Source organism: Amphibalanus amphitrite, unplaced genomic scaffold (genome assembly GCF_019059575.1).
Source record: "Amphibalanus amphitrite isolate SeventyFive unplaced genomic scaffold, NRLGWU_Aamphi_draft 000308F_arrow, whole genome shotgun sequence".
NCBI classification, from domain to species: domain Eukaryota; kingdom Metazoa; phylum Arthropoda; class Thecostraca; order Balanomorpha; family Balanidae; genus Amphibalanus; species Amphibalanus amphitrite.
The window spans coordinates 211,227-236,893 of NW_024881803.1; the positions used below are offsets into that span (position 1 = coordinate 211,227).

General features: G+C 45.6%; 2 protein-coding genes across 5 annotated transcripts in view; both read left to right on the top strand.

Annotated features, from left to right (window-relative positions):
- Positions 1-289: 289 nt before the first annotated feature.
- Positions 290-5,128, top strand: LOC122388092 (cytochrome P450 2J4-like). 3 transcript variants are annotated; one of them, XM_043378877.1, is made up of 3 exons: positions 290-413; positions 1,626-1,778; positions 2,134-5,128. In XM_043378877.1, exons 2-3 carry the CDS (start codon positions 1,691-1,693, stop codon positions 3,507-3,509), a joined length of 1,464 nt encoding a protein of 487 aa, XP_043234812.1. In that variant the 5' UTR covers positions 290-413; positions 1,626-1,690; the 3' UTR covers positions 3,510-5,128. The 3 variants fall into 3 exon arrangements, with proteins under 3 accessions (XP_043234812.1, XP_043234809.1, XP_043234811.1); XM_043378874.1 differs by lacking the exon at positions 290-413 and adding an exon at positions 1,116-1,341; XM_043378876.1 differs by lacking the exon at positions 290-413 and having other exon boundaries at positions 1,116-1,778.
- Positions 5,129-19,980: 14,852 nt separating this feature from the next.
- The window catches only part of LOC122388093 (hexosaminidase D-like), a 34,454-nt gene continuing 28,767 nt past the window's right edge, over positions 19,981-25,667 (top strand). The window contains exons 1-2 of one of the 2 annotated variants that reach the window (XM_043378879.1): positions 19,981-20,020; positions 21,507-21,618. The gene's annotated coding sequence lies outside the window, so the exon portion shown is untranslated. Of the gene's footprint in view, positions 20,021-21,506; positions 21,619-25,667 lie in introns of those variants that run through there. The other variant, XR_006257730.1, reaches the window with a different exon arrangement.

A 25,667-nucleotide genomic window follows, 5' to 3' on the forward strand; every position in this document is an offset into this window, starting at 1 on the left:
TGGGTTATTGACCTGACATTTAAGGTTACCGACTTCGCTGGTATTAGATGCTTGTGTCTCAAAAATGGATTATAAAAATTTATTTCACTGGTTTCCGCTCGTAAGTCGTAGGGGGCACTAAGCAGCACAAAAAAATGATGTGGGACTACCACCGTTATATACCATAGGAGCCCGTCTCACGATATCCACAGTCCACACCAAACGTAAATGCCGAGTTCTTGAGTTATTTGATCTATTTCATACGTTGGCTCCGTTCGTGACCCAGCACGCTAACCTGCCTCAGGGCCCTGCGGCGCCTCAGGTCGTCTGGCCGGCCGGTAGCGCCGAGTGGACGCGAGACCGGGCGGGGCGAGTCTTTTGAAGTTTGCAGTGTGTGCCGTTTAGACGGAGTCGGCGAGATGCAACATTTCAAGGTTAGATCATTCTTCAGATTTTTCCTAAGGGCCACTCGAAATCAGGTCGATAACATGACCTCACCATTCGGTATACGGTGATGTGGGAGAAATATAGACTGTTATTTTGGCGCCGGAAGTTGTCTATAAAACTATCTCAAACACACATGTACCTGAATGTAGATATACAGGAAAAAAGGGCACGCGAATATTCTACATAAGGAATTAAATATAAAGCGAACTGATTTCGGACCTTATGACTTGATCAGTGTTCATGAAGACCTGCCAAGTCGAACTATATGCGATATGTCCTATGACCGCCTGGTGACCTGAGAGACCGTGACCTGACCTTGATTTGAGGTCAACACCCTACGTCGACCATCTCGAAGTAAAAAGTACCTACATTCGATCCGCCAGATCATGGAAAATGCGATGGAGCCAAAGTCGTGGATCTGCTACTTTCTCTGACGAAGTTATTCACCAAACCGATCCATTCCCATGGAACACTTAACCTGACATCAGACCAGACGTTCGTTTTTCCGCGAGGCTCTAGCTCAACTGAGGCAAAACGGCAAGGGGGTCCATATTCTCCCCCCGATCCCCAAGCCCATCCTTCGGCAGGGGCGCATGTACGTACAAACCGATAGGTACGGCGAGGATTAAAAAATCAATGGGCGCTTTGCACGCCATATCCCGATAAAGTCCACCAGAGTTCCGAAGTCCAGATCGCCGCTAAACGCTACTGCACTGAAGTGTGAATGTCCAGACGCCACTGGGTTTGAGTACCCCTGGCCTACATAAACCAAGGCGGTCAGGCACGAGACACAACATTGTTGGAGCCGCAGTGTACGCGAGGCCTTCGACGCAGTAGGGAGTGTGACGGCCGGGAGCGGTCGTCTCACTCGCTTCGTATAACCCGTGCGGTGCCAAGGAGCACTGACTCGTCAAGGTCAGTTTCGGATATACGGGTGGCTATTCTCGAGCACTGATATGGCGAACACTGCTGAGTGCTGAGTGCTGCGGGTGTGTGATCAGTGCTGATATTGCGGGACTGCTAAGTGCTGACATTGTGCCGTCAGTGCTAGTGTAGCTCTGACAATTCATAAGCTTCGATACTCTGTAGCCGGCATGCTGATATTGCTGAGTCGCTGAGGCCGAGGGTATCGTGTTGACGTGTCGTGGTAAGGACTCCCGAATTGGTTTCGAGTAGACTAGTGACTGAGCGCCGCTCAGCCGACAGATAGCGGTACTGGAGACATTGAGAACGCGAAGAGCTCCTGGCAAAGGCTGCTGCTGTGATGTTCCTCGTTCTGATGCTGGCAGCCGCTCTGGCTTTGGCCGTCTGGGCCTGGACCTCAACAAGGCGACCATCCTGGTGCCCTCCCGGTGAGTAAGTTATAAAATCTTAGAAGAAAATGTAGGCATTTTATCTGGAGTTCCACAACGTACCTACATATGAAATGCAATCTGATATGCAAGTTAAACGTTTTCATTTATCGACTTGCAGCTTTTAGCTTCTCACGAAAAAACACTTTAGGAGTCCTAAAAGAACCGTCAGTAGCATGACCCAGCTTTAGGTGCAATTTGGTCCGTATCTTTGACGCATAATTGGTCTCGACCGGATGCGTCGCTGAATAGCTAAGAGGGGTTCTTTAGCGCTTGCACCGGTTTTGAGCCCTTGGGCTCGGGCTGTGACAGGACGAGGTGATGCCAGTTTGATCCCTTGGTCTCGGTGCCGCAGGTCCCCCGCTGGTGCCGTGGATCGGTAACCTGCTGTCGCTCGACCCGGCGCGCCCGGAGCGCAGCTACGCCGCCTGGGCTGCCCGCTACGGTCCCATCTACCACGTGCGGCTGGGAGCCCTGCAGCAGGTGGTGCTGAGCGACCCGCTGCTGATCCGCGAGGCGTTCTCACGCGCCGAGATCAGCGCCCGGCCCGACACGGCCATCAACACGTTCATCGTGGACCGCTCCGGTCTGATCTGCTCCAGTGGCGAGCTGTGGCGCGAGACCCGCCGCTTCACGCTGCACCACCTCGGCTCGCTGGGAATGGGCAAGACCAGTCTGGAGCCGTACATACAGCGTCAGGTGAGCGCCTTCATGGAGCGAGTGCTCGAGCCCAGCTGCGGCGCACCGCTCAGTCTGGACACGCCGCTCAACTCGGCCATCATCAACATCATCTGGCGGCTGGTGGCCTCCGAGGAGGTGGACATCACTGACGACAGAATGAGCGGCGTGCTGCGCCGCCAGGGCGCCATAATCGGCGCATCGGCGCGGCTGGTGCTGCTGGACACGGTGCCGTGGCTGGCGCCGCTGCTGGAGCCGCTGCTGGTCGACAAGAAGCACATCGCGGCCGAGTTCGGCGCGCTCCTGGAGGAGACGTTCACGCCGGTGCTCCGGCGCCACCGGGACACGCTGCCAGAGGACGGAGACGCGCCGCGCGACTACATGGACGCCATGCTGATGGAGCAGCGCCGCCGGCCCGAGCTGATGACCGACTGGCATATGCTGATGTCGGTGCTGCACCTTTTCTTTGCCGGCAGCGACACCACAGCCACCACGCTGCGCTGGGCGCTGGGCTTCCTGTGCCAGCGGCCGGACGTGCAGCGCCGGCTGCAGGCCGAGCTGGACGCGGAGGTGGGCCGCCAGCGGCCGCCGACACTGGCCGACCGGCAGCGGCTGCCCTTCACCGAGGCCGTCATCCTGGAGACGCAGCGACTCGGCGACCTGCTGCCCGTGCTGGTACCTCACCAGACCACTGCGCCGGTCACTGTGGGCGGTTACTGCCTCCCCGCCGGTGTGCAGGTCATCGGAAACGTGCAGGCCGTCCACCGCAGCGCGCGCTACTTCGCCGAGCCGGTCCAGTTCCGGCCCGAGAGGTTCATCGACGCGCAGGGCCAGTTTCAGCCGGACAAGAACGTGATGGCGTTCTCAGTGGGTCGCCGCCAGTGTCTCGGAGAGAGCCTGGCGCGAGCCGAGCTATTTCTCTTCCTCACTGCCTTCCTGCAGAAGTTCTCCTTCTGTTGGCCGGAGGGCGACCAGCAGGAAATGGCCGAGGATCCCAAATATCATCTGGTCAGGTGTCCGCTGCCGTTCAAACTCGTACCAGAACTACGCTAACTGAAAAGTCGAGAAACGTGGAGCATTTTGGTCCCTTGCTGGTGGATCGGTTTCATGGGCCTTGTCAATGAATGCGCTGTGATTCGCTTTATCTCGAGAGCGTTTAATATATGTCTCTATACGGCCTTGTTACCTATGTGCGGCCAAAGAGCAAAGCAATGCAATAAGGCCCGTCAGTAGGGAAAGGATGTATCATGCAATATGCGTAAGTCATCAAGTCTTGGTGTGGTCTTTGAATCATCTTAGAATTCAGTTAGACACCTACCCGAGTGTGACAGTTGCAGGCTTTAGGCTATAGCACTCTTGATAGAACTCCTGCGTGGCTGCATTCACGGTCATACAGGTATGTACTCAGTACTTGTAGACAAGATTACTTGCTTGTAGATACTTGCTGCATTTTAGCGGAAAGAAAAACAATTGCTTTCATTTGCTTTTAACTTTCCAAGGAAAGAAAAACAATTGCTGTTTTCATATGTACGGTATCATTACGTCATGCTGGATAGTTGGACAAATTTACTCTCGAGTAAAGGACTTTGGTAAAACTTGCCGAGCTTTGAAATAAAGAAATCAAATTTGTGCCTTTTGACCGCCATGTTTTTATCGTTTATGAAATCACAGAAAAAAAAACAAACAACATAAATGTTGGATTTTTATTATCTATCGAATCGTTGATTCTAAAGAATCATGAAAATAATCATATTGCATATTTACGTCTGGACAACGAGTTGCGTTGGAAACAACTTAACTGAAAAACAGAAAAACAACTTACTGAAAGAAATCATCAGACTGCAACTTGAAGAAAAAGTGACAAGATGGGAAAAGATAACAACGAAATATCTACAAGAAGCAGACTTGAATATAGCAAGACTTGAAGGAATGACGAAACAAGAACTGAAGGATAAACTGAAAAAATATGATAAAAAGAAGTGGGAAGACGAGAAAGAACAAAAGGCAAGCATTTCATTATATCGAAAGTGTAAAACTGAGATAAGGGAAGAAAAAGTATATGATAACACACCAGCGTCTGTATGCCTGTACAGGGCAAGATCGAACACATTACAAATAAAAAGCAGACAATTCCAATCAATCAACCAATCAAACAGCCTATGCGATCTCTGCAGACGAGAATCAGAAGATTTGGAACATTTTTTCTTAAGATGCGAAGCGCTCAATGATGTGAGATCTGCAATTGAGCCGTTGCAACGACCACATGTGGAAGACAGCACCGAAATATTGGCAAACCTTTTATTTAGTAATGATGAAAAGCAAATGGAGAAAAATAAACATAGTGTTTACAAGATGTGGGAAGCAAGAAGAAAAAGGATGAGGCAGTGAAGTGTCAGCAAATCAGTGCAACTATGAAAATTTAAAACCATGAAAATGATGACAAAGAATGAAAAGAAAAAGATTATGAAAACAATATTTCAATTAAAGCCAACTAAAGGGAAATAACATGAAACAAAACAAACCGAGAAAAACATCACTGAAAATGTCATATAGGTACTTGATACCTACGTTGTAGTATGTGTTCGTGTTCGTGATGGTCGTGTCATGTAAAACTGTTGTGTTTGTGGGGGCCGCTGCAAAGGCATTACCCAAATAAACGTCACGTCACGTCATGGAGAGGCCGGAAATAGTGGCGATTTCAGGACCGCAAAAATGGACCGTCATTGGAATGATTCTTTTTTAAACCGTGGACTGTTTTCGGCCGGAATTTAAAAGTTACTACAAAATATTTTGTAATTACGTTTCCACCAAGAATGAATGCCATCAGGGCTAAATTTTTCCTTCTATTGCATTTTGTCAAGAAGTATATAGTGCTGTTATATTGCAGTTTTAGCGCGTTTGTTACAAAATATGAAGCGAATAAGCGTCAGTGTGTAATTCATCAGTGCCAGAAGTTAACTTGAGGGGAAGCTATGCTAATTGCTCTTGTCCATCCACTAAAATTTATTAAATATTTTGCTTTGTGTATTCCAAAAGGAGAGGGAACTATTTCATTTGTGCCTTCATGTCAGAATTGAAGGTGGATCATTAAATTTTCAACGCTGTTTACACAAGCATTTGGTCTTTCGCGTACCTCAACCTATATAAGCAGTGGCTAAGAAAAGGTTGATCAATCCTGAAGTTCAGTCATCGTACCTCAACTTGGCAGCAAGATCCCCCAAGGACAGAGGATATATTGTATACATGTCCTGTAAATCAAAACAAACAAGCATTTGGTCTTTCTCGTATATAAGCAGTGGCAAGAAAAGGTTGATCAATCCTGAAGTTAAGTCATCGTACCTCAACTTGGCAGCAAGATCCCCCAAGGACAGAGGATATATTGTATACCTGTCCTGTTAATCAAAACATTTTTGTGCCTGCAAAGGCTTAAGTTATCTGTGGTGTGTTCGGAGTTAGGCCATATGGCCGTTTTTGTTGTATGTTTATGTGGAGATTGAATATAACTGTGACCCTGTGCTTGTTTGTATACTTACTATGGTCAAACAGGGAACAGCACATTCACTTAACATACTCACCTAGCACCTAACTCAAAGCTGTACCCTGCAGGATCTGTACTTGTTCATGTCTCGAGCATTAACAAAGCACTAAAGTAGCATAGTAATCATTTCCCACATTTTCTGAGCATCTAACATGACATACAGCAGTGCAGAGCAGCTTCAGAGAAGAAACACTGTAAATGCACAGACTCACACCAGCCACCCAATGAGCCAGTTCCTCAGTTGACTGTTTCCCTGGATGCAGTTTGGCAATGTGAGCTAACTTTTGGCAAGTTGAAGGTTAGCAGGTAAGATTGAGTTAGGGTGAGTACCTACCTATAACTGGGTGCTACTGCTATGCAGGTCTTGAGTAGGCTGCAAATATGTGTGATGATTGAGGTTAGGTCAGCTGTCAGGTTAGTCAAGGAGTATGCTCATTGCTCAGGTCACATTTTTATGGACACTTGGCAAATTAAAAAACTAACAATCTGATCTAAGCTAGCCCGACTAAACATACACAACTACTGACTATAGGAACTAAGCACCTACCTACTTGTGCCTACATCTCATACCATGTCAAAGTAGAGTTCCTTGGTGGAAGATTACCCTCAGTACTTTTTATCCCAGCCCTGTGAAGAAAACTAATACTTTTAAGCTCTGAGTCACTGCTGGCCATCCGCAGGAAGAAACGCTGAGACTGAGAGCTTTGTCATTGTATATTTGACCAATAATCACTATCATGAATGACTATGAACACATTATATGATTACTCGTTGCATGGATTGTCACATTGACAATTCTACTACAATCCTTTTTTCAAGAAATACAGTGATGATTAACATCAAAATCAACATAAAATGGATTTAGTGATCCAAGCTTTCTCCTCCAGTAGCAATGGAATGATGATCGCATGTTTCATTTGCCAGACACTGAGTACCTGATGCACATTACAATCTGCATAGCATGAAGCATCTAAGCTGCCCAAGTCCATTCATTCTAGATTTTTAACTTGAAAGTTAGCACTAATTTATCTTGCTGTTGTAAGTTATCATTCAATATCCATACCAATACATCAAATGCACTCATCAGTTAACATTTTCTGGCATGATCCTGCTCAGCGTGCTCTTCAGTAGGCATTGCTCCAAGGTCTGCAATATTATAGCTTGTTTTTGGCCAATAAGCTCTATTAATTTTACTTTTTCTTGCTGATATATGAGCCCGATCACCTTGCGTTTATCAACCAAAATTTCATAACTTGTGTCTTGTACAACTTGATATTGATATTGCTCAGGAGTCAGGACCTCTGTCAGCCTCCTGGATACTTCGGATTGTTTTCAGTCAACATGCTTCTTAAATATGATATAAGTCAATATTCAAAACATCCAACAAAACGACGTACAAGAGTAAGAAAACCACCAGATAAACTAAAAATGGCCATGGATGAAGTATACCTGGATAGGACACTCCCTATTCCCCAACACTAGCGCCGGTGACCAAGCGGCCGCCCTGGTGGCGGAGCTCCGAAACATCGGCGACGTCTGTCAAGACAGCCTCAGATTCAGATTCACTTTCAGAATCACATTCGGACCCCCGTAGATTTTCATAAAAACTGGTCCATAGGTACAGTTTTGGACGCTGATTCCAATGGTGAAGTCTGTTTTTCGCCACATATTATACTTTGGCCCCTAGAGGCATTCAAAGTTTTTTTGGGGCGAAGGGGGACCCCCTTAGATTTTCATAAAAACTGGTCCATGTGTACAGTTTTGGACGCTGATTCCAACGGTGAAGTCTGTTTTTCGCCACATATTATACTTTGGCCCCTAGAGGCATTCAAAGTTTTTTGGGGCGAAGGGGGATCCCCTTAGATTTTCATAAAAACTGGTCCATGGGTACAGTTTTGGACGCTGATTCCAATGCTGAAGTCTGTTTTTCGCCACATATTATACTTTGGCCCCTAGAGACATTCCAAGTTTTTTTTGGGGCGAAGGGGGACCCCCTTAGATTTTCATAAAAACTGGTCCATGTGTACAGTTTTGGACGCTGATTCCAACGGTGAAGTCTGTTTTTCGCCACATATTATACTTTGGCCCCTAGAGGCATTCAAAGTTTTTTTTGGGGAAGGGGGACCCCCTTAGATTTTCATAAAAACTGGTCCATGTGTACAGTTTTGGACGCTGATTCCCATGGTGAAGTCTGTTTTTCGCCACATATTATACTTTGGCCCCTAGGGCATTCAGATTCACTTTCAGAATCACATTCGGACCCCCTTAGATTTTCATAAAAAACTGGTCCATGGGCAGGGGCGCCGCCACGGATTTTTGACTGGGGGGGACGGACTGACCGACTGAAAACCCAAAAGTAGACATTCTTACCGTGGCTTTTTCGGTCGGATGCATTCAACGTTTAAAGCAAATATGCCACTTTTAACATAGGGTTTTGAACTGAAGTTTTGTAGCTTGAGCTGAGACGAGAACAAATCAGGAGCTTTTATGGCCCAACGATCACCCTAGCCAAATATATCGGTATCGATTTTAGTTTTGAAGACTGAAGTCATTCCCATAGATTACACTTTGTCATTCTCTTACCGAGGAATCCATTCCCTTACGGAAAAATGCTAGCCAATCAGCTCAGCTGGTTTGAACTACGTACTATGCTTGGTCAACGCGTAATCAGCTTCCGCTGCAATATAGGTAAGTAGCCTCTACGAAAGATGGAAAATAGTAATGTACCTAAAAATAAATGTAAAATCCTTTTGCAAATATTCATTATTTCCTGACCATTTTAACTCATAAAACTATGGCAAAACAACTGGTTTGAGGAAAGTAGCTTAGGTTAGGTATTTCCTTAAAGTAATGGCTAGGTATAGACCGCATTCCCACCGAGTACCTACCTATATACACATCTGATGTCCGATTCGGTTTGACACGGCAAAGCCTCGTGTTCTATCACGGTATAATTGCTGATGTATGCCACTAATATGATCGATAATGCATATTGCATAGGTAATGCATATTGCATACCCGCGTGGGGGAGGGGGCGTTGTATAGTCACAAATCTCTCGTTTTGGTTTGTGCACGAATCGGCGCGAAGCGCCGCGAAAATTGGCAAAAAAAACATTAGGCAAAACTGCTCCAAAATACGAATTTTGCAACCCGTGTAACAAGCTTGATACCAGAAAACCTTAGGTCAGTAAAACCAAGTCAAGTAGTCAAGTCGCCTCAAAGTTTCGTGGTCCTGTCAACCGTATAGCTTATTTCTTAGAAGCTGGAAATTTAGTGTAGCGTGACTGCAGAAGTGTGGGGTCGGAGCCGGAATCAGTCGGAGTTGACTGTTTTGGCCATTTTGGGCCAGAGCCGGAGTTGAAGTCTTCGAAAATGTTCGGATTTTGACTTCGAGGTCGGATTGGTGTAAAGTCATGTTCTTGGCTGGTTAGACGAAATATATTAGGCCCGTGTTCGGCCAGTCGTGTTATAGGGGAGAGTGGTGCAGGAGGCCCCCCCTTAAGCTCAGTTACTATTTTTAGACAACTGATAATATTTAAGCGCTAACGTGTGCATGCGCTGTGAGCATGCATCATTTTCCCATACATATTTGCATTCAAAATGAATCTAGGGGGTACGCAAACCGTAAACTTTAACATTTTGGAAAAAGTTGCAAAAGGGCCTCTTACACTATGGGTATGGTAAGACGTCCCCCCCCCCTCGGGCGTTTTAAAAGTCAAGTCGACTTGTAAAAGACGCTTTGCGAACACAGCTGCAAGGCCTTTTATTTCGAAAAGCTAAGCAAATACGGTGTTATCGAAACCAATAACACTTCCAAAGCGCTCGAACAATGCGAAAACTAGCACAACCAAACGCTGATGACCAACGAAAATTGTACCTATAACCTCTAAGAAAAGAAACAGAAAAAAGAAACAAAAACAAACTCCTTGAAAAAAGAATGCCACGCCTGCCGCAGGTGCAGGCGTTTTAGCATCGGGGGCGTTTTTTTTATCGGGTGGCGTTTTATCATCCTCGAAGGGAGGGCCTCTTAAAAAAATACAGTGTTTTAACGTCCACAATATTTATGGTTTATGAGACATTTGCAGCGCACCAGAACATGGTCTATTCTGAAGCTAACATGTGACAATTTCGATGAGAAAAGATTGCATTTGATAGCCATTGTTTTTTCAGATATATAAGGGTGATAAAGATGCATATATCTAGCAAGTAAAGGGGCAAAAACAGAAACAGGCTTACCAAAAGTCGCTGCGACGCACCTGATACCTCAGGTTTCGTGAGTTGTTGTTTCAAGAGGGCTTCTGCTTTACAAGAACATTAAAAAATAAATAACATTATTGGTTTGGTAAAAAAAGCGATGGGGCCTCTTACCGACCCTGGGCGTCTTACACGGATCTCCCCTACGACACGTTGATCACGATATCAAAAATCGGCAGTTCCGCGATGACAGGTCGGATAAGAGCTGGATATTTTGTTGGCCGAGGTGGCAGGGGTCAGACCCATGCATGTGGGCCCACACCCCATATACTGACCCATGCATGTGGGCCCACACCCCATATACTGAGTATCTAAACCTCCTGGACACTCTCAGATTCGGCACCGGCCGTTCCATCTCTTCCATCCTCATGACAGTCAAATCCTTCTCCTCCACGCCGCAACCCCCTGCTCCGGCTGGACGGGCAACTCTATCCCATGCGGGAATGGCCCCACTGGAGCTATAGTCCTTTGCCGGGTGCAGTGAGTGCCAGTGGGCTGGGCTGCCTGTTCAATTGGTCGGGTTCATCCCAAGTGGCTCACTGGGGTGGCTGCCCCGACCAATGTCTCCCACTAACTCTTTCATACTTGCGGCTCTGAAATGGTCATATTGGACCGAAGGGCCTAATCAAATTTCGAGTAGGATAACAACCACCAGTAAAACGCCTTTTGGGGCGACCAACGCAGCGAGCGAGAGGAATTGCGAGGGGATACCTCCAACTAACTTGTGCACTGCACCCTACTAACCGGTCCCTAACCATGTATCAGATTTCAGCACAATCGGTTCAGCCGTTCTCGAGATCTGGAATCGACCCCTGCATGTGCGCACGTGCAGCAGCACCCCAACTGATGGCACATGGATATGCATTGCCTAGTGGGTATAGCTACCTACATGCCAACTTTCAGCGCAATCGGCCCAGTAATTGCCGAGATATTGAAATTGTTACAAAACTGACACCTCTTCGTTTTTCACGTGGCACGTGCATATGGGGTCACTCACATGCATCGGGAATAGTCCGATGCTCGTTAGAAGGAATGAATTTAGTGCTACCCTACAAAAATTACTGCATGTAAATCGGTCAAGTGGTTGCTGAGATATAAGCCTAGCAAAAGCGTGACCACGGCATTCTCAGAAATTTCCGTTAACCTACGAAAGACTACGCTCGCTTCGCTCGCTCCGTAATGAGTTTGGGGGGGACGTCCCCCTTCCATTCTGAGAGTGGGGGGGACGCGTCCCCCCCGTCCCCCCCCCCCGTGGGGGGGGCGCCCATGTCCATGGGTACAGTTTTGGACGCTGATTCCAATGGTGAAGTCTGTTTTTCGCCACATATTATACTTTGGCCCCTAGAGGCATTCAAAGTTTTTTTTTGGGGGGCGAAGGGGGGACCCCCTTAGATTTTCATAAAAACTGGTCCATGTGTACAGTTTTGGACGCTGATTCCAACGGTGAAGTCTGTTTTTCGCCACATATTATACTTTGGCCCCTAGAGGCATTCAAAGTTTTTTGGGGGAAGGGAGACCCCCTTAGATTTTCATAAAAACTGGTCCATGTGTACAGTTTTGGACGCTGATACCAATGGTGAAGTCTGTTTTTCGCCACATATTATACTTTGACCCCTAGAGACATTCAAAGTTTTTTTTGGGGGGCGAAGGGGGACCCCCTTAGATTTTCATAAAAACTGGTCCATGTGTACAGTTTTGGACGCTGATTCCAACGGTGAAGTCTTTTTTTCGCCACATATTATACTTTGGCCCCTAGAGGCATTCAAAGTTTTTTTTTTGGAAGGGTGACCCCCTTAGATTTTCATAAAAACTGGTCCATGTGTACAGTTTTGGACGCTGATTCCCATGGTGAAGTCTGTTTTTCGCCACATATTATACTTTGGCCCCTAGAGGCATTCAAAGTTTTTTTGGGGGGAAGGGGGACCCCCTTAGATTTTCATAAAAACTGGTCCATGTAAACAGTTTTGGACGCTGATTCCCATGGTGAAGTCTGTTTTTCGCCACATATTATACTTTGGCCCCTAGGGCATTCAGATTCACTTTCAGAATCACATTCGGACCCCCTTAGATTTTCATAAAAACTTGTCCATGGGTACAGTTTTGGACGCTGATTCCAATGGTGGAGTCTGTTTTTCGCCACATATTATACTTTGGCCCCTAGAGGCATTCAAAGTTTTTTTTTCGGGCGAAGGGGGACCCCCTTAGATTTTCATAAAAACTGGTCTATGTGTACAGTTTTGGACGCTGATTCCAACGGTGAAGTCTGTTTTTCGCCACATATTATACTTTGGCCCCTAGAGGCATTCAAAGTTTTTTTTGGGGAAGGGGGACCCCCTTAGATTTTCATAAAAACTGGTCCATGTGTACAGTTTTGGACGCTGATTCCAATGGTGAGGTCTGTTTTTCGCCACATATTATACTTTGGCCCCTAGAGGCATTCAAAGTTTTTTGGGGCGGAGGGGGACCCCCTTAGATTTTCATAAAAACTGGTCCATGGGTACAGTTTTGGACGCTGATTCCAATGGTGAAGTCTGTTTTTCGCCACATATTATACTTTGGCCCCTAGAGGCATTCAAAGTTTTTTGGGGCGGAGGGGGACCCCCTTAGATTTTCATAAAAACTGGTCCATGGGTACAGTTTTGGACGCTGATTCCAATGGTGAAGTCTGTTTTACGCCACATATTATACTTTGGCCCCTAGAGACATTCAAAGTTTTTTTGGGGCGAAGGGGGACCCCCTTAGATTTTCATAAAAACTGGTCCATGTGTACAGTTTTGGACGCTGATTCCAACGGTGAAGTCTGTTTTCGCCACATATTATACTTTGGCCCCTAGAGGCATTCAAAGTTTTTTTGGGGGAAGGGGGACCCCCTTAGATTTTCATAAAAACTGGTCCATGTGTACAGTTTTGGACGCTGATTCCAATGGTGAAGTCTGTTTTTCGCCACATATTATACTTTGGCCCCTAGAGGCATTCAAAGTTTTTTGGGGCGGAGGGGGACCCCCTTAGATTTTCATAAAAACTGGTCCATGGGTACAGTTTTGGACGCTGATTCCAATGGTGAAGTCTGTTTTTCGCCACATATTATACTTGATGTATAATATGTGGCATTCAAAGTTTAGAGGCATTCAAAGTTTTTTTGGGGCGAAGGGGGACCCCCTTAGATTTTCATAAAAACTGGTCCATGTGTACAGTTTTGGACGCTGATTCCAACGGTGAAGTCTGTTTTTCGCCACATATTATACTTTGGCCCTTAGAGGCATTCAAAGTTTTTTTGGGGGAAGGGGGACCCCCTTAGATTTTCATGAAAACTGGTCCATGTGTACAGTTTTGGACGCTGATTCCAATGGTGAAGTCTGTTTTTCGCCACATATTATACTTTGGCCCCTAGAGGCATTCAAAGTTTTTTGGGGCGGAGGGGGACCCCCTTAGATTTTCATAAAAACTGGTCCATGGGTACAGTTTTGGACGCTGATTCCAATGGTGAAGTCTGTTTTTCGCCACATATTATACTTTGGCCCCTAGAGGCATTCAAAGTTTTTGGGGGTGGAGGGGGACCCCCTTAGATTTTCATAAAAACTGGTCCATGGGTACAGTTTTGGACGCTGATTCCAATGGTGAAGTCTGTTTTACGCCACATATTATACTTTGGCCCCTAGAGACATTCAAAGTTTTTTTGGGGCGAAGGGGGACCCCCTTAGATTTTCATAAAAACTGGTCCATGTGTACAGTTTTGGACGCTGATTCCAACGGTGAAGTCTGTTTTTCGCCACACATTATACTTTGGCCCCTAGAGGCATTCAAAGTTTTTTGGGGGAAGGGGGACCCCCTTAGATTTTCATAAAAACTGGTCCATGTGTACAGTTTTGGACGCTGATTCCCATGGTGAAGTCTGTTTTTCGCCACATATTATACTTTGGCCCCTAGGGCATTCAGATTCACTTTCAGAATCACATTCGGACCCCCTTAGATTTTCAAAAAAACTGGTCCATGTGTACAGTTTTGGACGCTGATTCCAACGGTGAAGTCTGTTCTTCGCCACATATTATACTTTGGCCCCTAGAGGCCATGAAAATCTAAGGGGGTCCCCCTTCGCCCCAAAAAAAACTTTGAATGTCTCTAGGGGCCAAAGTATAATATGTGGCGAAAAACAGACATCACCATTGGAATCAGCGTCCAAAACTGTACACATGGACCAGTTTTTATGAAAATCTAAGGGGGTCCCCCTTCCCCCAAAAAACTTTGAATGCCTCTAGGGGCCAAAGTATAATATGTGGCGAAAAACAGACTTCACCGTTGGAATCAGCGTCCAAAACTGTACACATGGACTAGTTTTTATGAAAATCTAAGGGGGTCCCCCTTCGCCCCAAAAAACTTTGAATGTCTCTAGGGGCCAAAGTATAATATGTGGCGAAAAACAGACATCACCATTGGAATCAGCGTCCAAATCTGTACCCATGGACCAGTTTTTATGAAAATCTAAGGGGGTCCCCCTTCGCCCCAAAAAACTTTGAATGCCTCTAGGGGCCAAAGTATAATATGTGGCGAAAAACAGACTTCACCATTGGAATCAGCGTCCAAAACTGTACACATGGACCAGTTTTTATGAAAATCTAAGGGGGTCCCCCTTCCCCCTAAACAAACTTTGAATGCCTCTAGGGGCTAAAGTATAATATGTGGCGAAAAACAGACTTCACCGTTAGAATCAGCGTCCAAAACTGTACACAAGGACCAGTTTTTTATGAAAATCTAAGGGGTCCCCCTCCGCCCCAAAAAAAACTTTGAATGCCTCCAGGGGCAAAAGTATAATATGTGGCGAAAAACAGACTTCACCATTGGAATCAGCGTCCAAAACTGTACCCATGGACCAGTTTTTATGAAAATCTAAGGGGGTCCGAATGTGATTCTGAAAGTGAATCTGAATGCCCTAGGGGCCAAAGCATAATATGTGGCGAAAAACAGACTTCACCATGGGAATCAGCGTCCAAAACTGTACACATGGACCAGTTTTTATGAAAATCTAAGGGGGTCCCCCTTCCCCCAAAAAAACTTTGAATGCCTCTAGGGGCCAAAGTATAATATGTGGCGAAAAACAGACTTCACCGTTGGAATCAGCGTCCAAAACTGTACACATGGACCAGTTTTCATGAAAATCTAAGGGGGTCCCCCTTCGCCCTAAAAAAACTTTAAATGTCTCTAGGGGCCAAAGTATAATATGTGGCGAAAAACAGACTTCACCATTGGAATCAGCGTCCAAAACTGTACACATGGACCAGTTTTTATGAAAATCTAAGGGGGTCCCCCTTCGCCCCAAAAAACTTTGAATGCCTCTAGGGGCCAAAGTATAATATGTGGCGAAAAACAGACTTCACCATTGGAATCAGCGTCCAAAACTGTACCCATGGACCAGTTTTTATGAAAATCTAAGGGGGTCCGAATGTGATTCTGAAAGTGAATCTGAATGCCCTAGGGGCCAAAGTATAATATGTGGCGAAAAACAGACTTCACCATGGGAATCAGCGTCCAAAACTGTACACATGAACCAGTTTTTATGAAAATGTAAGGGGGTCCCCCTTCCCCCAAAAAAACTTTGAATGCCTCTAGGGGCCAAAGTATAATATGTGGCGAAAAACAGACTTCACCGTTGGAATCAGCGTCCAAAACTGTACACATGGACAAGTTTTCATGAAAATCTAAGGGGGTCCCCCTTCGCCCCAAAAAAACTTTAAATGTCTCTAGGGGCCAAAGTATAATATGTGGCGAAAAACAGACCTCACCATTGGAATCAGCGTCCAAAACTGTACCCATGGACCAGGGCCTCCTCTAAGGATTTTTCACTGGGTGGGCAAAATTTTCGCCACTTCCCCGCCCAAGGGCGGATCCAGCCACTTGTTTTGGGGTTCAACCAATTTCAAAACCTGTTACCGGGGGGGGGGGGGGGGTGCGGGGATGAGACGAAATAAGCTGTGCCATTATTGGAAATAAAATGATAGTTAACGTTTGTCGTATGTTTTATGGTTAGCGATGCTCGAGCGATTCGTTCCAGATTACATGTACAGCCCTCAGCAGACTGCGTGGTAGGTATTCTTTTTCCGACAAAACTGATTATAATTCAAAAGTCATGTTATCAGTCGGTCGAAGCTCACTGCAAATAGATGCGCCATGCTCCATTCCTTCGATAGGGCCTATCAATAAACAAAGCATACCTACGCCTTGTGTGGCAACAAAATGTTTAAGTTCGTTTTGGGGGCAAATATAAACTTTTGGGTTTTGTTGCCAAACTGGATGGAAAATGCATACGATGATAATGCCAATCTAAGCTGCGGAGTCTCGCGCATCTTTCTGTTACGATTTCCGAGTGCCCGATAGCATAGTATTCGCGTTATTCTCGGTTTTGTCGAAAAAAAGGATACCTACCACGCAGTCTGCAGAGGGCTGTACTTGCAGCCCTCCGCAAAAACTGCGTGGTAGGTATTCTTATTTCGACAAAACCGATACCTAATATCTCAAAGGTTATGATAATCAGTCGGTCGGAACACATTGCATATAGATGCGCCATGCTCCACCCCTTCGATTAATTCAGTCACTGAACAATGTGTACTCTTACCGTAGCAAAAAAGCAAAAGTTTGTTTTGGGGGGAAATATAAACTTTTGTGTGTTGTTGTCAAACTAGATGGAAAATGTATACCAAAATAAGCCCAATCTAAGGTGCGGAGTCTCGCGCGTCTTGCTGTTACGATTTCCGAATGACCGTTAGCGTATTCGCGTTATTCTCGGTTTTGTCGAAAAAAGATACCTTATACCACGCAGCTTGCAGAGGGTTGTACCTTTATTGTACGTGCCTTTTCACTTACGAGACAATTACTTGATAACTCCAATATCGGCAGGGGCGTGGCCAAGGGGAGGGGCCACGGGGGCAATGGCCCCCTCCCTTGAGCGCAGAAGGCGCCATGGGGGCCCCACAGGCCCCGGGATATTTTTTTCTAACACTGGATAAAACGTATTTTACTCGGAAGCAAATTTATATCAATTCAAGTTTCATTTCTGTGGCCCTGGTTACCCGAGGTGCCCCTGATTACCCAATGGGCCCCTGCACTCATCCGAGGACCCCCGGTTTCCTGGGGCCTCTGGTCGCCCAGGGGGCCCCTGGTCGCTTGGGGTTCTGGTCGCCTGGGCCCCTGCCCCCTGGTCGTCTGAAAGAACGTTTGTCACCTGCAGTGGCATAGCCAAGGAGGGGGCCAAAGGGACCATGGCCCCTCCTGGAAGCCAGGGGTCCTTATTCCATAGAGGCCCCTGACTGACACAGTGGGCCCTTGGCGACGCAAAGGCCCTGCGGCAGATCCTTTGACACAGCTGAGTAGTTATTCTTTGGCCAAGAGAGACCCAATTTTAGAGCCTTGGGGCCCTATTGAAACCAGGGGGCCAGTTGGATGGGATGGGTCCAACTTGGGTCCAACGGTGTGTAAACAGAATCAATGCGTTCCGACTGTTGGTCTGACCCTATATCGGTTTGAGGGAGCTCGGATCGGATCCACTGTCGATCTGAGGGGCCCTTATCGGTTTGAGGAGGCCCTCAAATGACCTGAACGGGCCCTTAGTTTGTCTGAGAGGGCCCTACGTCGGCCTGACTGGGCCTCAGCAAGTGCAAGGGGCCTTTTGTCGGTCTGAGTGGCCCTAGACGGCTTATATGACCCTCAGACGGCTTACGAGGCTCTCATGGGCTATAGGGGCCTGTGACGGTCTGAAGAACCCTCATCCGACCTACGGGTCCTCAGACCGCCATCAGAACCGGCTGGCGACTCTATGAAGCTATTCGTGGGCCTGTCTAACAGGGGCCCATATACTGCTTACCCCCTCAGTTCTAACATTGTTTGTTAATGAATATTTTTTCCATTTATTTGGGCCCCATCCAAAAAAATATTGGATGCAACCCGATGGCTTTTTGGATTTTGAGGGGGTTATCTTGCGCCCTTGTGCGTTTAGCCCCCTCCTTGAGGAAATCCTGGCTACGCTCCTGAATATCGAGCAACCAGAAAACTTTTTTTGACCTTCAAACAGCATCCAGTTTGCTTAAGACCGGAAAGGTAGTACCGGACGTCCGGCCGGACCTTTATTTTTGCATTTGCTTCTGGGTGGGCAAATCGACGCCACTGGGTGGGCAATTGTGGCGACTGGGTGGGCATTTGCCCACCCAGTGGGTATGTTAGAGGAGGCCCTGCCATGGACCAGTTTTTATGAAAATCTAACGGGGTCCCCCTTCGCCCCAAAAAACTTTGAATGCCTTTAGGGGCCAAAGTATAATATGTGGCGAAAAACAGACTTCACCATTGGAACCAGCGTCCAAAACTGTACACATGGACCAGTTTTTATGAAAATCCAAGGGGGTCCCCCTTCTCCCAAAAAACTTTGAATGCCTCTAGGGGCCAAAGTATAATATGTGGCGAAAAACAGACTTCACCGTTGCAATCAGCGTCCAAAACTGTACACATGGACCAGTTTTTATGAAAATCTAAGGGGGTCCCCCTTCGCCCCAAAAAAAACTTTGAATGCCTCTAGGGGCCAAAGTATAATATGTGGCGAAAAACAGACTTCACCATTGGAATCAGCGTCCAAAACTGTACCTATGGACCAGTTTTTATGAAAATCTAAGGGGGTCCGAATGTGATTCTGAAAGTGAATCTGAATCTGAGGCTGTCTTGACAGACGTACATCGGCGGCGAGTGCGCCCGCGGCCGCCGCACCGGCTTGCGTGCTAAAAACGCGGTAATGGAGGGCGAAATTAGCGAACTTAAGCTCATAAGACACGATGTCAGAGACTTCACACATATTTTAAGTTCTTTCTTATAATTATTATGGCTCCATTTAGTCACTATCACATACGGAATCATTACCTGATGCCCATAAACTGAGCCGGTATTCTTGACTTGCCGATGCAATTTATCATCAAATATCATCGTTCCTCGGCAGTCAAACAAGTTCCTATTGATGGTTTAATACAAATATCAACTTATTTTCATGTTATCGCATAAAACTTCACTTTATTCTAACATTGGCTCTTCGGCTGTAATCACGGGTCCTCACTTGTCAGCAGAATTTAAGCAGCTTCTTAAATCAAAACTGGGAAAAGAATATGTTCATGACATTCCTCAATTCCTGTTCTACCAGGTTCACAAAATTTTTCACCAAAATCGGTTACAGGTAAGTAATAAACGACAAAAGTATACAAAAAGACACGCTCCGCCCACAGCCCGCAATGCTAAAATGGCGCCAGCGCCCTCGCCGTCGGGAAATCCGCCGCCGCCACCGGGTGGTCGGAAAATCGGCGGAGTGTCCCATCCAGGAATACCTAATCCATGAAATGGCCTTGGAACAGAGCCAAGTGGTGCTCCATTTGTTTGTTTACAATGTTTGTAGTGCTGATGTATTTTTAGGACTCTGAACGTCGGCTTATAAAAAAAATGAAACGTTTTTACAAAAGTTGTGAGGCAAGTAATATTTATCTGAAAGAACTAAAATATTTAAAAGACAAACACTATGAAATACATGAATCGGAACGAAAAAGTAACCCAAAAATCAATCCAGCCTAATCACCGGCTCGTAAAACTGCAACAAAATCAGCACTTTTCCCCGCAACTCGTTGTCCAGACGTAAATATGCATTTTTTCTATCGTAATAACATGACGTCAGGCTGCCAGATGCATTCATGATTGTCAGTTATGCGCCAGGTTTGTTGCAGTTTGCGCAGGTTATGGGTTATAAGGGTTATAAAACATTGGAGACAAGGCCCTAAATACAAGGTTGCACGGACTTATTTCTACTAAACCTACCAGAATATAGTTTCACGGTTGATTATTTAAATAATTATTCAATCAAAATTTCTTTATTATTATCTCGTAATCATTTATAAGCAATTTTATAAATCAACTTTCAATTTGCTTGCCTTTTACTAGGAAAATAACTTTTCTAGTATTGGGTCAACATAGTGGTGTAGCAGTAGGAACCACATCTGGCAAAACCCCAATGCCTACATACAGCAGAAAAGCAGCCACCAGGTGTCGCGGATGGGATGACCACCTTCCCCTTCACCGAAGGCAAGTGCCTTATATGGGATAGCACCTGCGTCGATACATACGCCAGCTACATCATCGGTAAATCGGCGGTCCATGCAGGAGCTGCAGCAGAAGCCGCCGAAAGCCGGAAGAGGCGCCGCTATGGAGAGCTGGAAAGGCGTTTCAAGTTCCAGCCCATCGCCGTCGAAACGAGTGGCTCACTGGGACAGTCCACTGTCCAGTTCTTGAAGGACGTAGGTCGGCGAATAGCACGTGAAAGCGGCGACAGGAGGGCTACAGAGTACCTCTTTCAGCGAGTGTCGCTTGCCGTGCTCCGTGGTAACGCCACGTCAATCCTCATGGGAGCAGCCCACACAACTGGAAGCATCATCGAGCCCAACGACAAGGACGACACCAACTGGCAAGCTGGGGGCAGTGAAAACTCGTGTGAATCGAGAAACAGGAACGACCACGAATGCTTACTCGATACGCATGACGACAAAGGCTCCGATATTGCTGTGAACGACCTCGCCACGATCCTAACAGATACCGAAACCCCTTCTCTGATGATAGAGACGGAGCAGCTTCCTAGGTCGACAGACCTTCTGAAAAAGTATCGCGAGCTCTATCAGGAAATGCGGGCACAGTTTATTGCCCAGGGCCTGGACCGTGACCCTATGTCTGACCCTGAACTAGCGAGATACCTGTCTCGTGGGGGCAAAGGGAGCAAATAGGGGAATGGAGATGGGAGCGGTTTTTTTTTTTACTGCACTGTGTACAATGCGTGACCTGTCAAGTATGTGTTTGAATATATTATTTGGTGTCGCCACAGTCGCCACTTGGTCGCCACACAGATGTCGCGCGCGTCGCCAATCGCCACACTACCGATTTCCATAAGGACGCATATGTACGGATATGTATAGGAAAGTCGCCCTTAAGGATTACGCTTACATCCTTTGCTTATGAGGTCGGTGGTTGGAAATTGGGAGGGACTCAGCTATTTTCGACCACGGATATGCCTTTATCACATGATGAGGAACATGCTGATAAGCGTTTTATGCGTCATAACAGCACAAAAGTATTTTTAATCATTTTTCAAAAATAGCCGTTCTGCCGTATCTTTCAGTGCAAGGTGCCGTCGGTCATCCCCGACGTGACGTCACGCAGGGAATTTGCCAGATTTTCCTACTAGACTTCGACACCCCCTGATTGGAGATATTTTTTGAAAAGATGTGAGTTACGTACTTTTTGTCGTCTCAATTTTTAGAACATGTGAAATAAGGAAGTAAATAGGCTCCAGTCTCACCTTAAAATACTCAGGTAAGCAGCCATTTGTTGTTTGTGTCGCTTTTTGTCCTGCAGTTAATTTTCATCCTACCAAATCATGAAATATCTTAGCACTCATGTATCCTCAGCAGATATACCTTTTTCAGTTCAAGTCATTTTTTTCAATTTTTCAATTTTATGGTTTTCTTCTTGGTCGGTTTGCGGCTTTACTTATCTTGATTAATTGTATCAGTGTAAAATTTAAGTTTTGCGTCACTCGCCACTCAGTTTCACAGGGTTTCCAATTTAATGCATGAAATAGTCTCAATGATTTTTGTGAAATCATGGCATCAGCATAGTGATGCATACACACATCCGCATGGTGGTGTAGAACCTGGAAGAAGTTTCAAACTAAGTGTGGAGCACAAGCAGGACTTGCTCAGTTAATGTGAAGATGAGCTCAGAGTCAGAACTCAGAGTAGATAAACTTACTCTACCCCTAGTTGTTATGGTCAACAGTATATGTAAAGATGAAGTCCAAGTGGTAAGTTGGTTGGTAGGTTGTAGGTTGGTACTTGGTACCAGGGCCTCGGCTAACATGTTAACTACTGGGGCAAATGCCCCAGTAGAGTCAAGGAATGCCCCAGTAGTGGTCAGGTTTTGCCCAACCTCCACAAAATGAGAATACATCAATATTAACGTACATTCTTTCATTCGGGAGCGGTTGAAGACGTTTGTGGCAAGAAATCAGGGGCGGCGGAAGAGGGAGTTACGGTGTGCAGCTGCACCCTCAATTTCCATTAAAAAAATATAGGCTGCATTGGCAAACATGTCTTTTCGCACCCCATAATCCATCTTCGTTTGAAAGAGCGTCAAAATTAAAAATAATGACGAAATTACTTCGGCCACTTCGGCAAATTCTTTGGTCAGGTCAAAGGTCAGGTCATGGTGAAGACCAAATTTCGCCGATTTTCAGGTCGAATATCGACAGTTTACAAGATGCCGACGCATAACTCGGGAACCAATTAGAGCTACAGCACCGCGGAAAAGCGCATTTGATAGCCATATTAGCATGCTTTCTGGTTATTTCTCTTAGATTTGACCTAACGTCAACGGTTTTGCCTGCAAGGGGCAAAAACTACCAAAATAGACGATTTTTCGGGAACAATTTTTCTGCAATAACTTTTGACTCATGCCTTGCACGAGCTTTCTTTTACCGACATCGTGTTCCTCTCGTCAAGACATCAAATTAACCTTCCAGGCGGTGGGGGGGGGCTTTTTTTTGCCCCCCCCCTTTAGTTTTTTCGATATATCTCGAGAACCGCTGCGCCGATCGTCACCAAACTTTCAGTACCCTCCCGGGAGCAGCTAGCGCACATGATGACCAAAAATTTTCCAAAGGCTGTGATAGGTTGGCCGCTAATGACGTCAGAGTGACGTCATTTTTGCCATTTTCGACCAAAAAAAGGTTTCGCGGGAAGAGCTGTCAGGCCTACAGCTTTAGAGATACAGAAAAATGTTTCAAACATAAGAGGTGTGGGATTAAAAGGGCTACAAAACTGATATTTCGGTTTTTCGAATTTTTTGGATTTTGACCCCCAAAAATAAAAAAGATTTTTTGAATATCATAGCCAAAAAATCGAAAAGGTTTTTTGAATTTCGAAAAAACGGAATATATGTGATAGCACCTACCACCTTCTATCTACATACCAAATTTGAGATCGATACCTCTTTTTTTGGCCAAGTTATAGCGAAAAAAAAAAACTGTTCAAAATTGATGACGTCAAATTTTCAAACTCAATTTTTAGCAATTCTAGACCTCGTAGCGCAAAACAAAGACCACCATTAGACTCCCCGTGACGAGCTGCATCGAATCGATACCCTTTTTATGCAAAAATATCAACTTTGAAATTTGACCTTTTTTGACCTGACCTTGACCTGACCTCCACCAGAAAGTGACCTAAACCGTACCTGATGGTCTTATAACCAACACCATTGAGTTGGAAATGAAAAACTGGCCATAAAACATGCATCGCATAACCTTAGTAAAGTTGGGCTCATGTGGTGACCCTTGGTGACCTTTGGTGACCTGACCTGTGACCTGACCTGGTATGACCAGTGACCTCTAATAGCAACATATGTACTAGACTACTGACGCCTTATCGCTGATTTTCGACAAAATGCGTTTTACTCGGTGTTATAGCGCTTTCCCTAGAAGCCCCGTGAACGGTGAAACATTTTATCTTTGACCTGACCTGTGACGTCATCGGTGACCCCGAGGTGAATGAAATTTGGTTTCTTTCGACAAATTTGACAGGGCTATCGAACGCCGTTTGAATTTTCCGGATCCGTCCAGTAGTTTCGGAGATACGGGGGGGGGGCAAAAAAGTGCCCCCCCCCACCGCGCGGAAGGTGGCTGGTAGGCCCACCGCCTGCCGGGTTAACTACAATTTGACCTTGAACGTCAACTTGAAAATTCGACCTCAGGTCAGGGTCATGATCTGACCGGAAATTGTCATGTTGCATATCGGTCGATCTGAATCGTCGAGCCAAACACAACTAAGGCATTTTCATCGCTCTAGCATGCCTCTTTCAAAGTTATTCGCGAAAAACTGTTAGATACCATTCGTGAACTGAGATGACCTCAGGGGCATAAACAAGGGTCACGGGTGCTATTTTCATGTTCAGTGTGTCGAAGTCACGTACAGTGTTTCATAGTGTTTAGAACAACTTTCCTCCAAAAGAGGTGGTTTTGAATTTTCTCCCATTGACTTATAATAGAGGTCGCAAAATTGAGCTGACCTTAGGTCACCGATGTGAAAATTCCGAGATACCTATAAATTTTGTACATGCTGTTGCTCTTATCAACCGCTGAAAGTTTCAAAGCGATCGGTCACTTCGTCGGTGTAGCTACGGCATACCTACATTGAAACATTTTATGAGATGAGGTCACTTGAAGTGACCTGGTGACCTGATCTTGAATGATCTTGGTCTGAAATTTTTACAACACGTGTAGAATTGATGGATGATGGAGCGCCGCCGTTTTTCAAAAACGGTTTTTGAGATATCCGCGAAAAACCTCAGGAAAAACCGCAGGTGTTCAAACCCCCCCCCCCCCACCCCCCAGCAGGGCGCCAACACACTTTGACGATTTGCCCCAGTAGTCAAAATTCCTTAGCCGAGGCCCTGCTTGGTACTGGTAGTACAAGTAGCTTGGTAGGTCGGTAGGTTGAAGGTTAGCAGGTTAGTACCTATATGTAAGGTTACGTCAGGTTAGATTTCATTTTTTATCTTCTTGGACTTCATCTTCACATTAACCACCCTAACATGGGAATGTGCTGAACTGCTGTGCTAGAACAGTGGTCTGAGAAAATTAAATGATGGGCATTGATTGGAGATAAGATAATTGATTTGCTGGAGAATGATTGACCTTCAGTAAAGTTTTACTTAAGTTTTTATTTTTATTTTTAAAGTGCATGTTTTACTGCTGTAATGATACCTACTAGTTTTTATTCAGTTCAGGCATGGTATACATTTTTAGTTTTGTTAGTGTAGGTTGGTTTTTATGTGTGCTTTTGCTTGAGGATGTTGACAGTAGACTTTTCAACATAAGGGCATTGGCTAAGCACATAAAAGGAAAAGTAAAACTACTAAGTACTATGTGAAAAAAAACTCGATGTAAACCATAACTGTTAGACCAGCTGACCTGATATCATTATCCACTCCAGCTGTTGCTGTTTTATTCAAATAAATGATGAAATTTAGGGGGTGACTGATAGAAAATAGCTGCAGGTGGTGATTTTTCTGTTGGGCAGATAGGTCTCAGCTCTTCTTACTATATGCAATTACTATGCATTTCAGACCCCATGAGACCCTGCTTTTCGGCGATAATTTCTTCAATTTTTGTCCAATTAGCTTGAAATTTTGGCAGACGATATTTCAGCTCAAGCGCCAATTTTTGTCAATATGGTCTCTTAACAAAATATCAAAATTTAGAGCACTTGTCGTTGGCTCGTAATGTTAATCAGTTTTGGCACCCGGATAGAGGCTCGCTCGCTACCGCACCGGATTGGATAGGAGCGCTGGCCAATCACGTTGCGCCG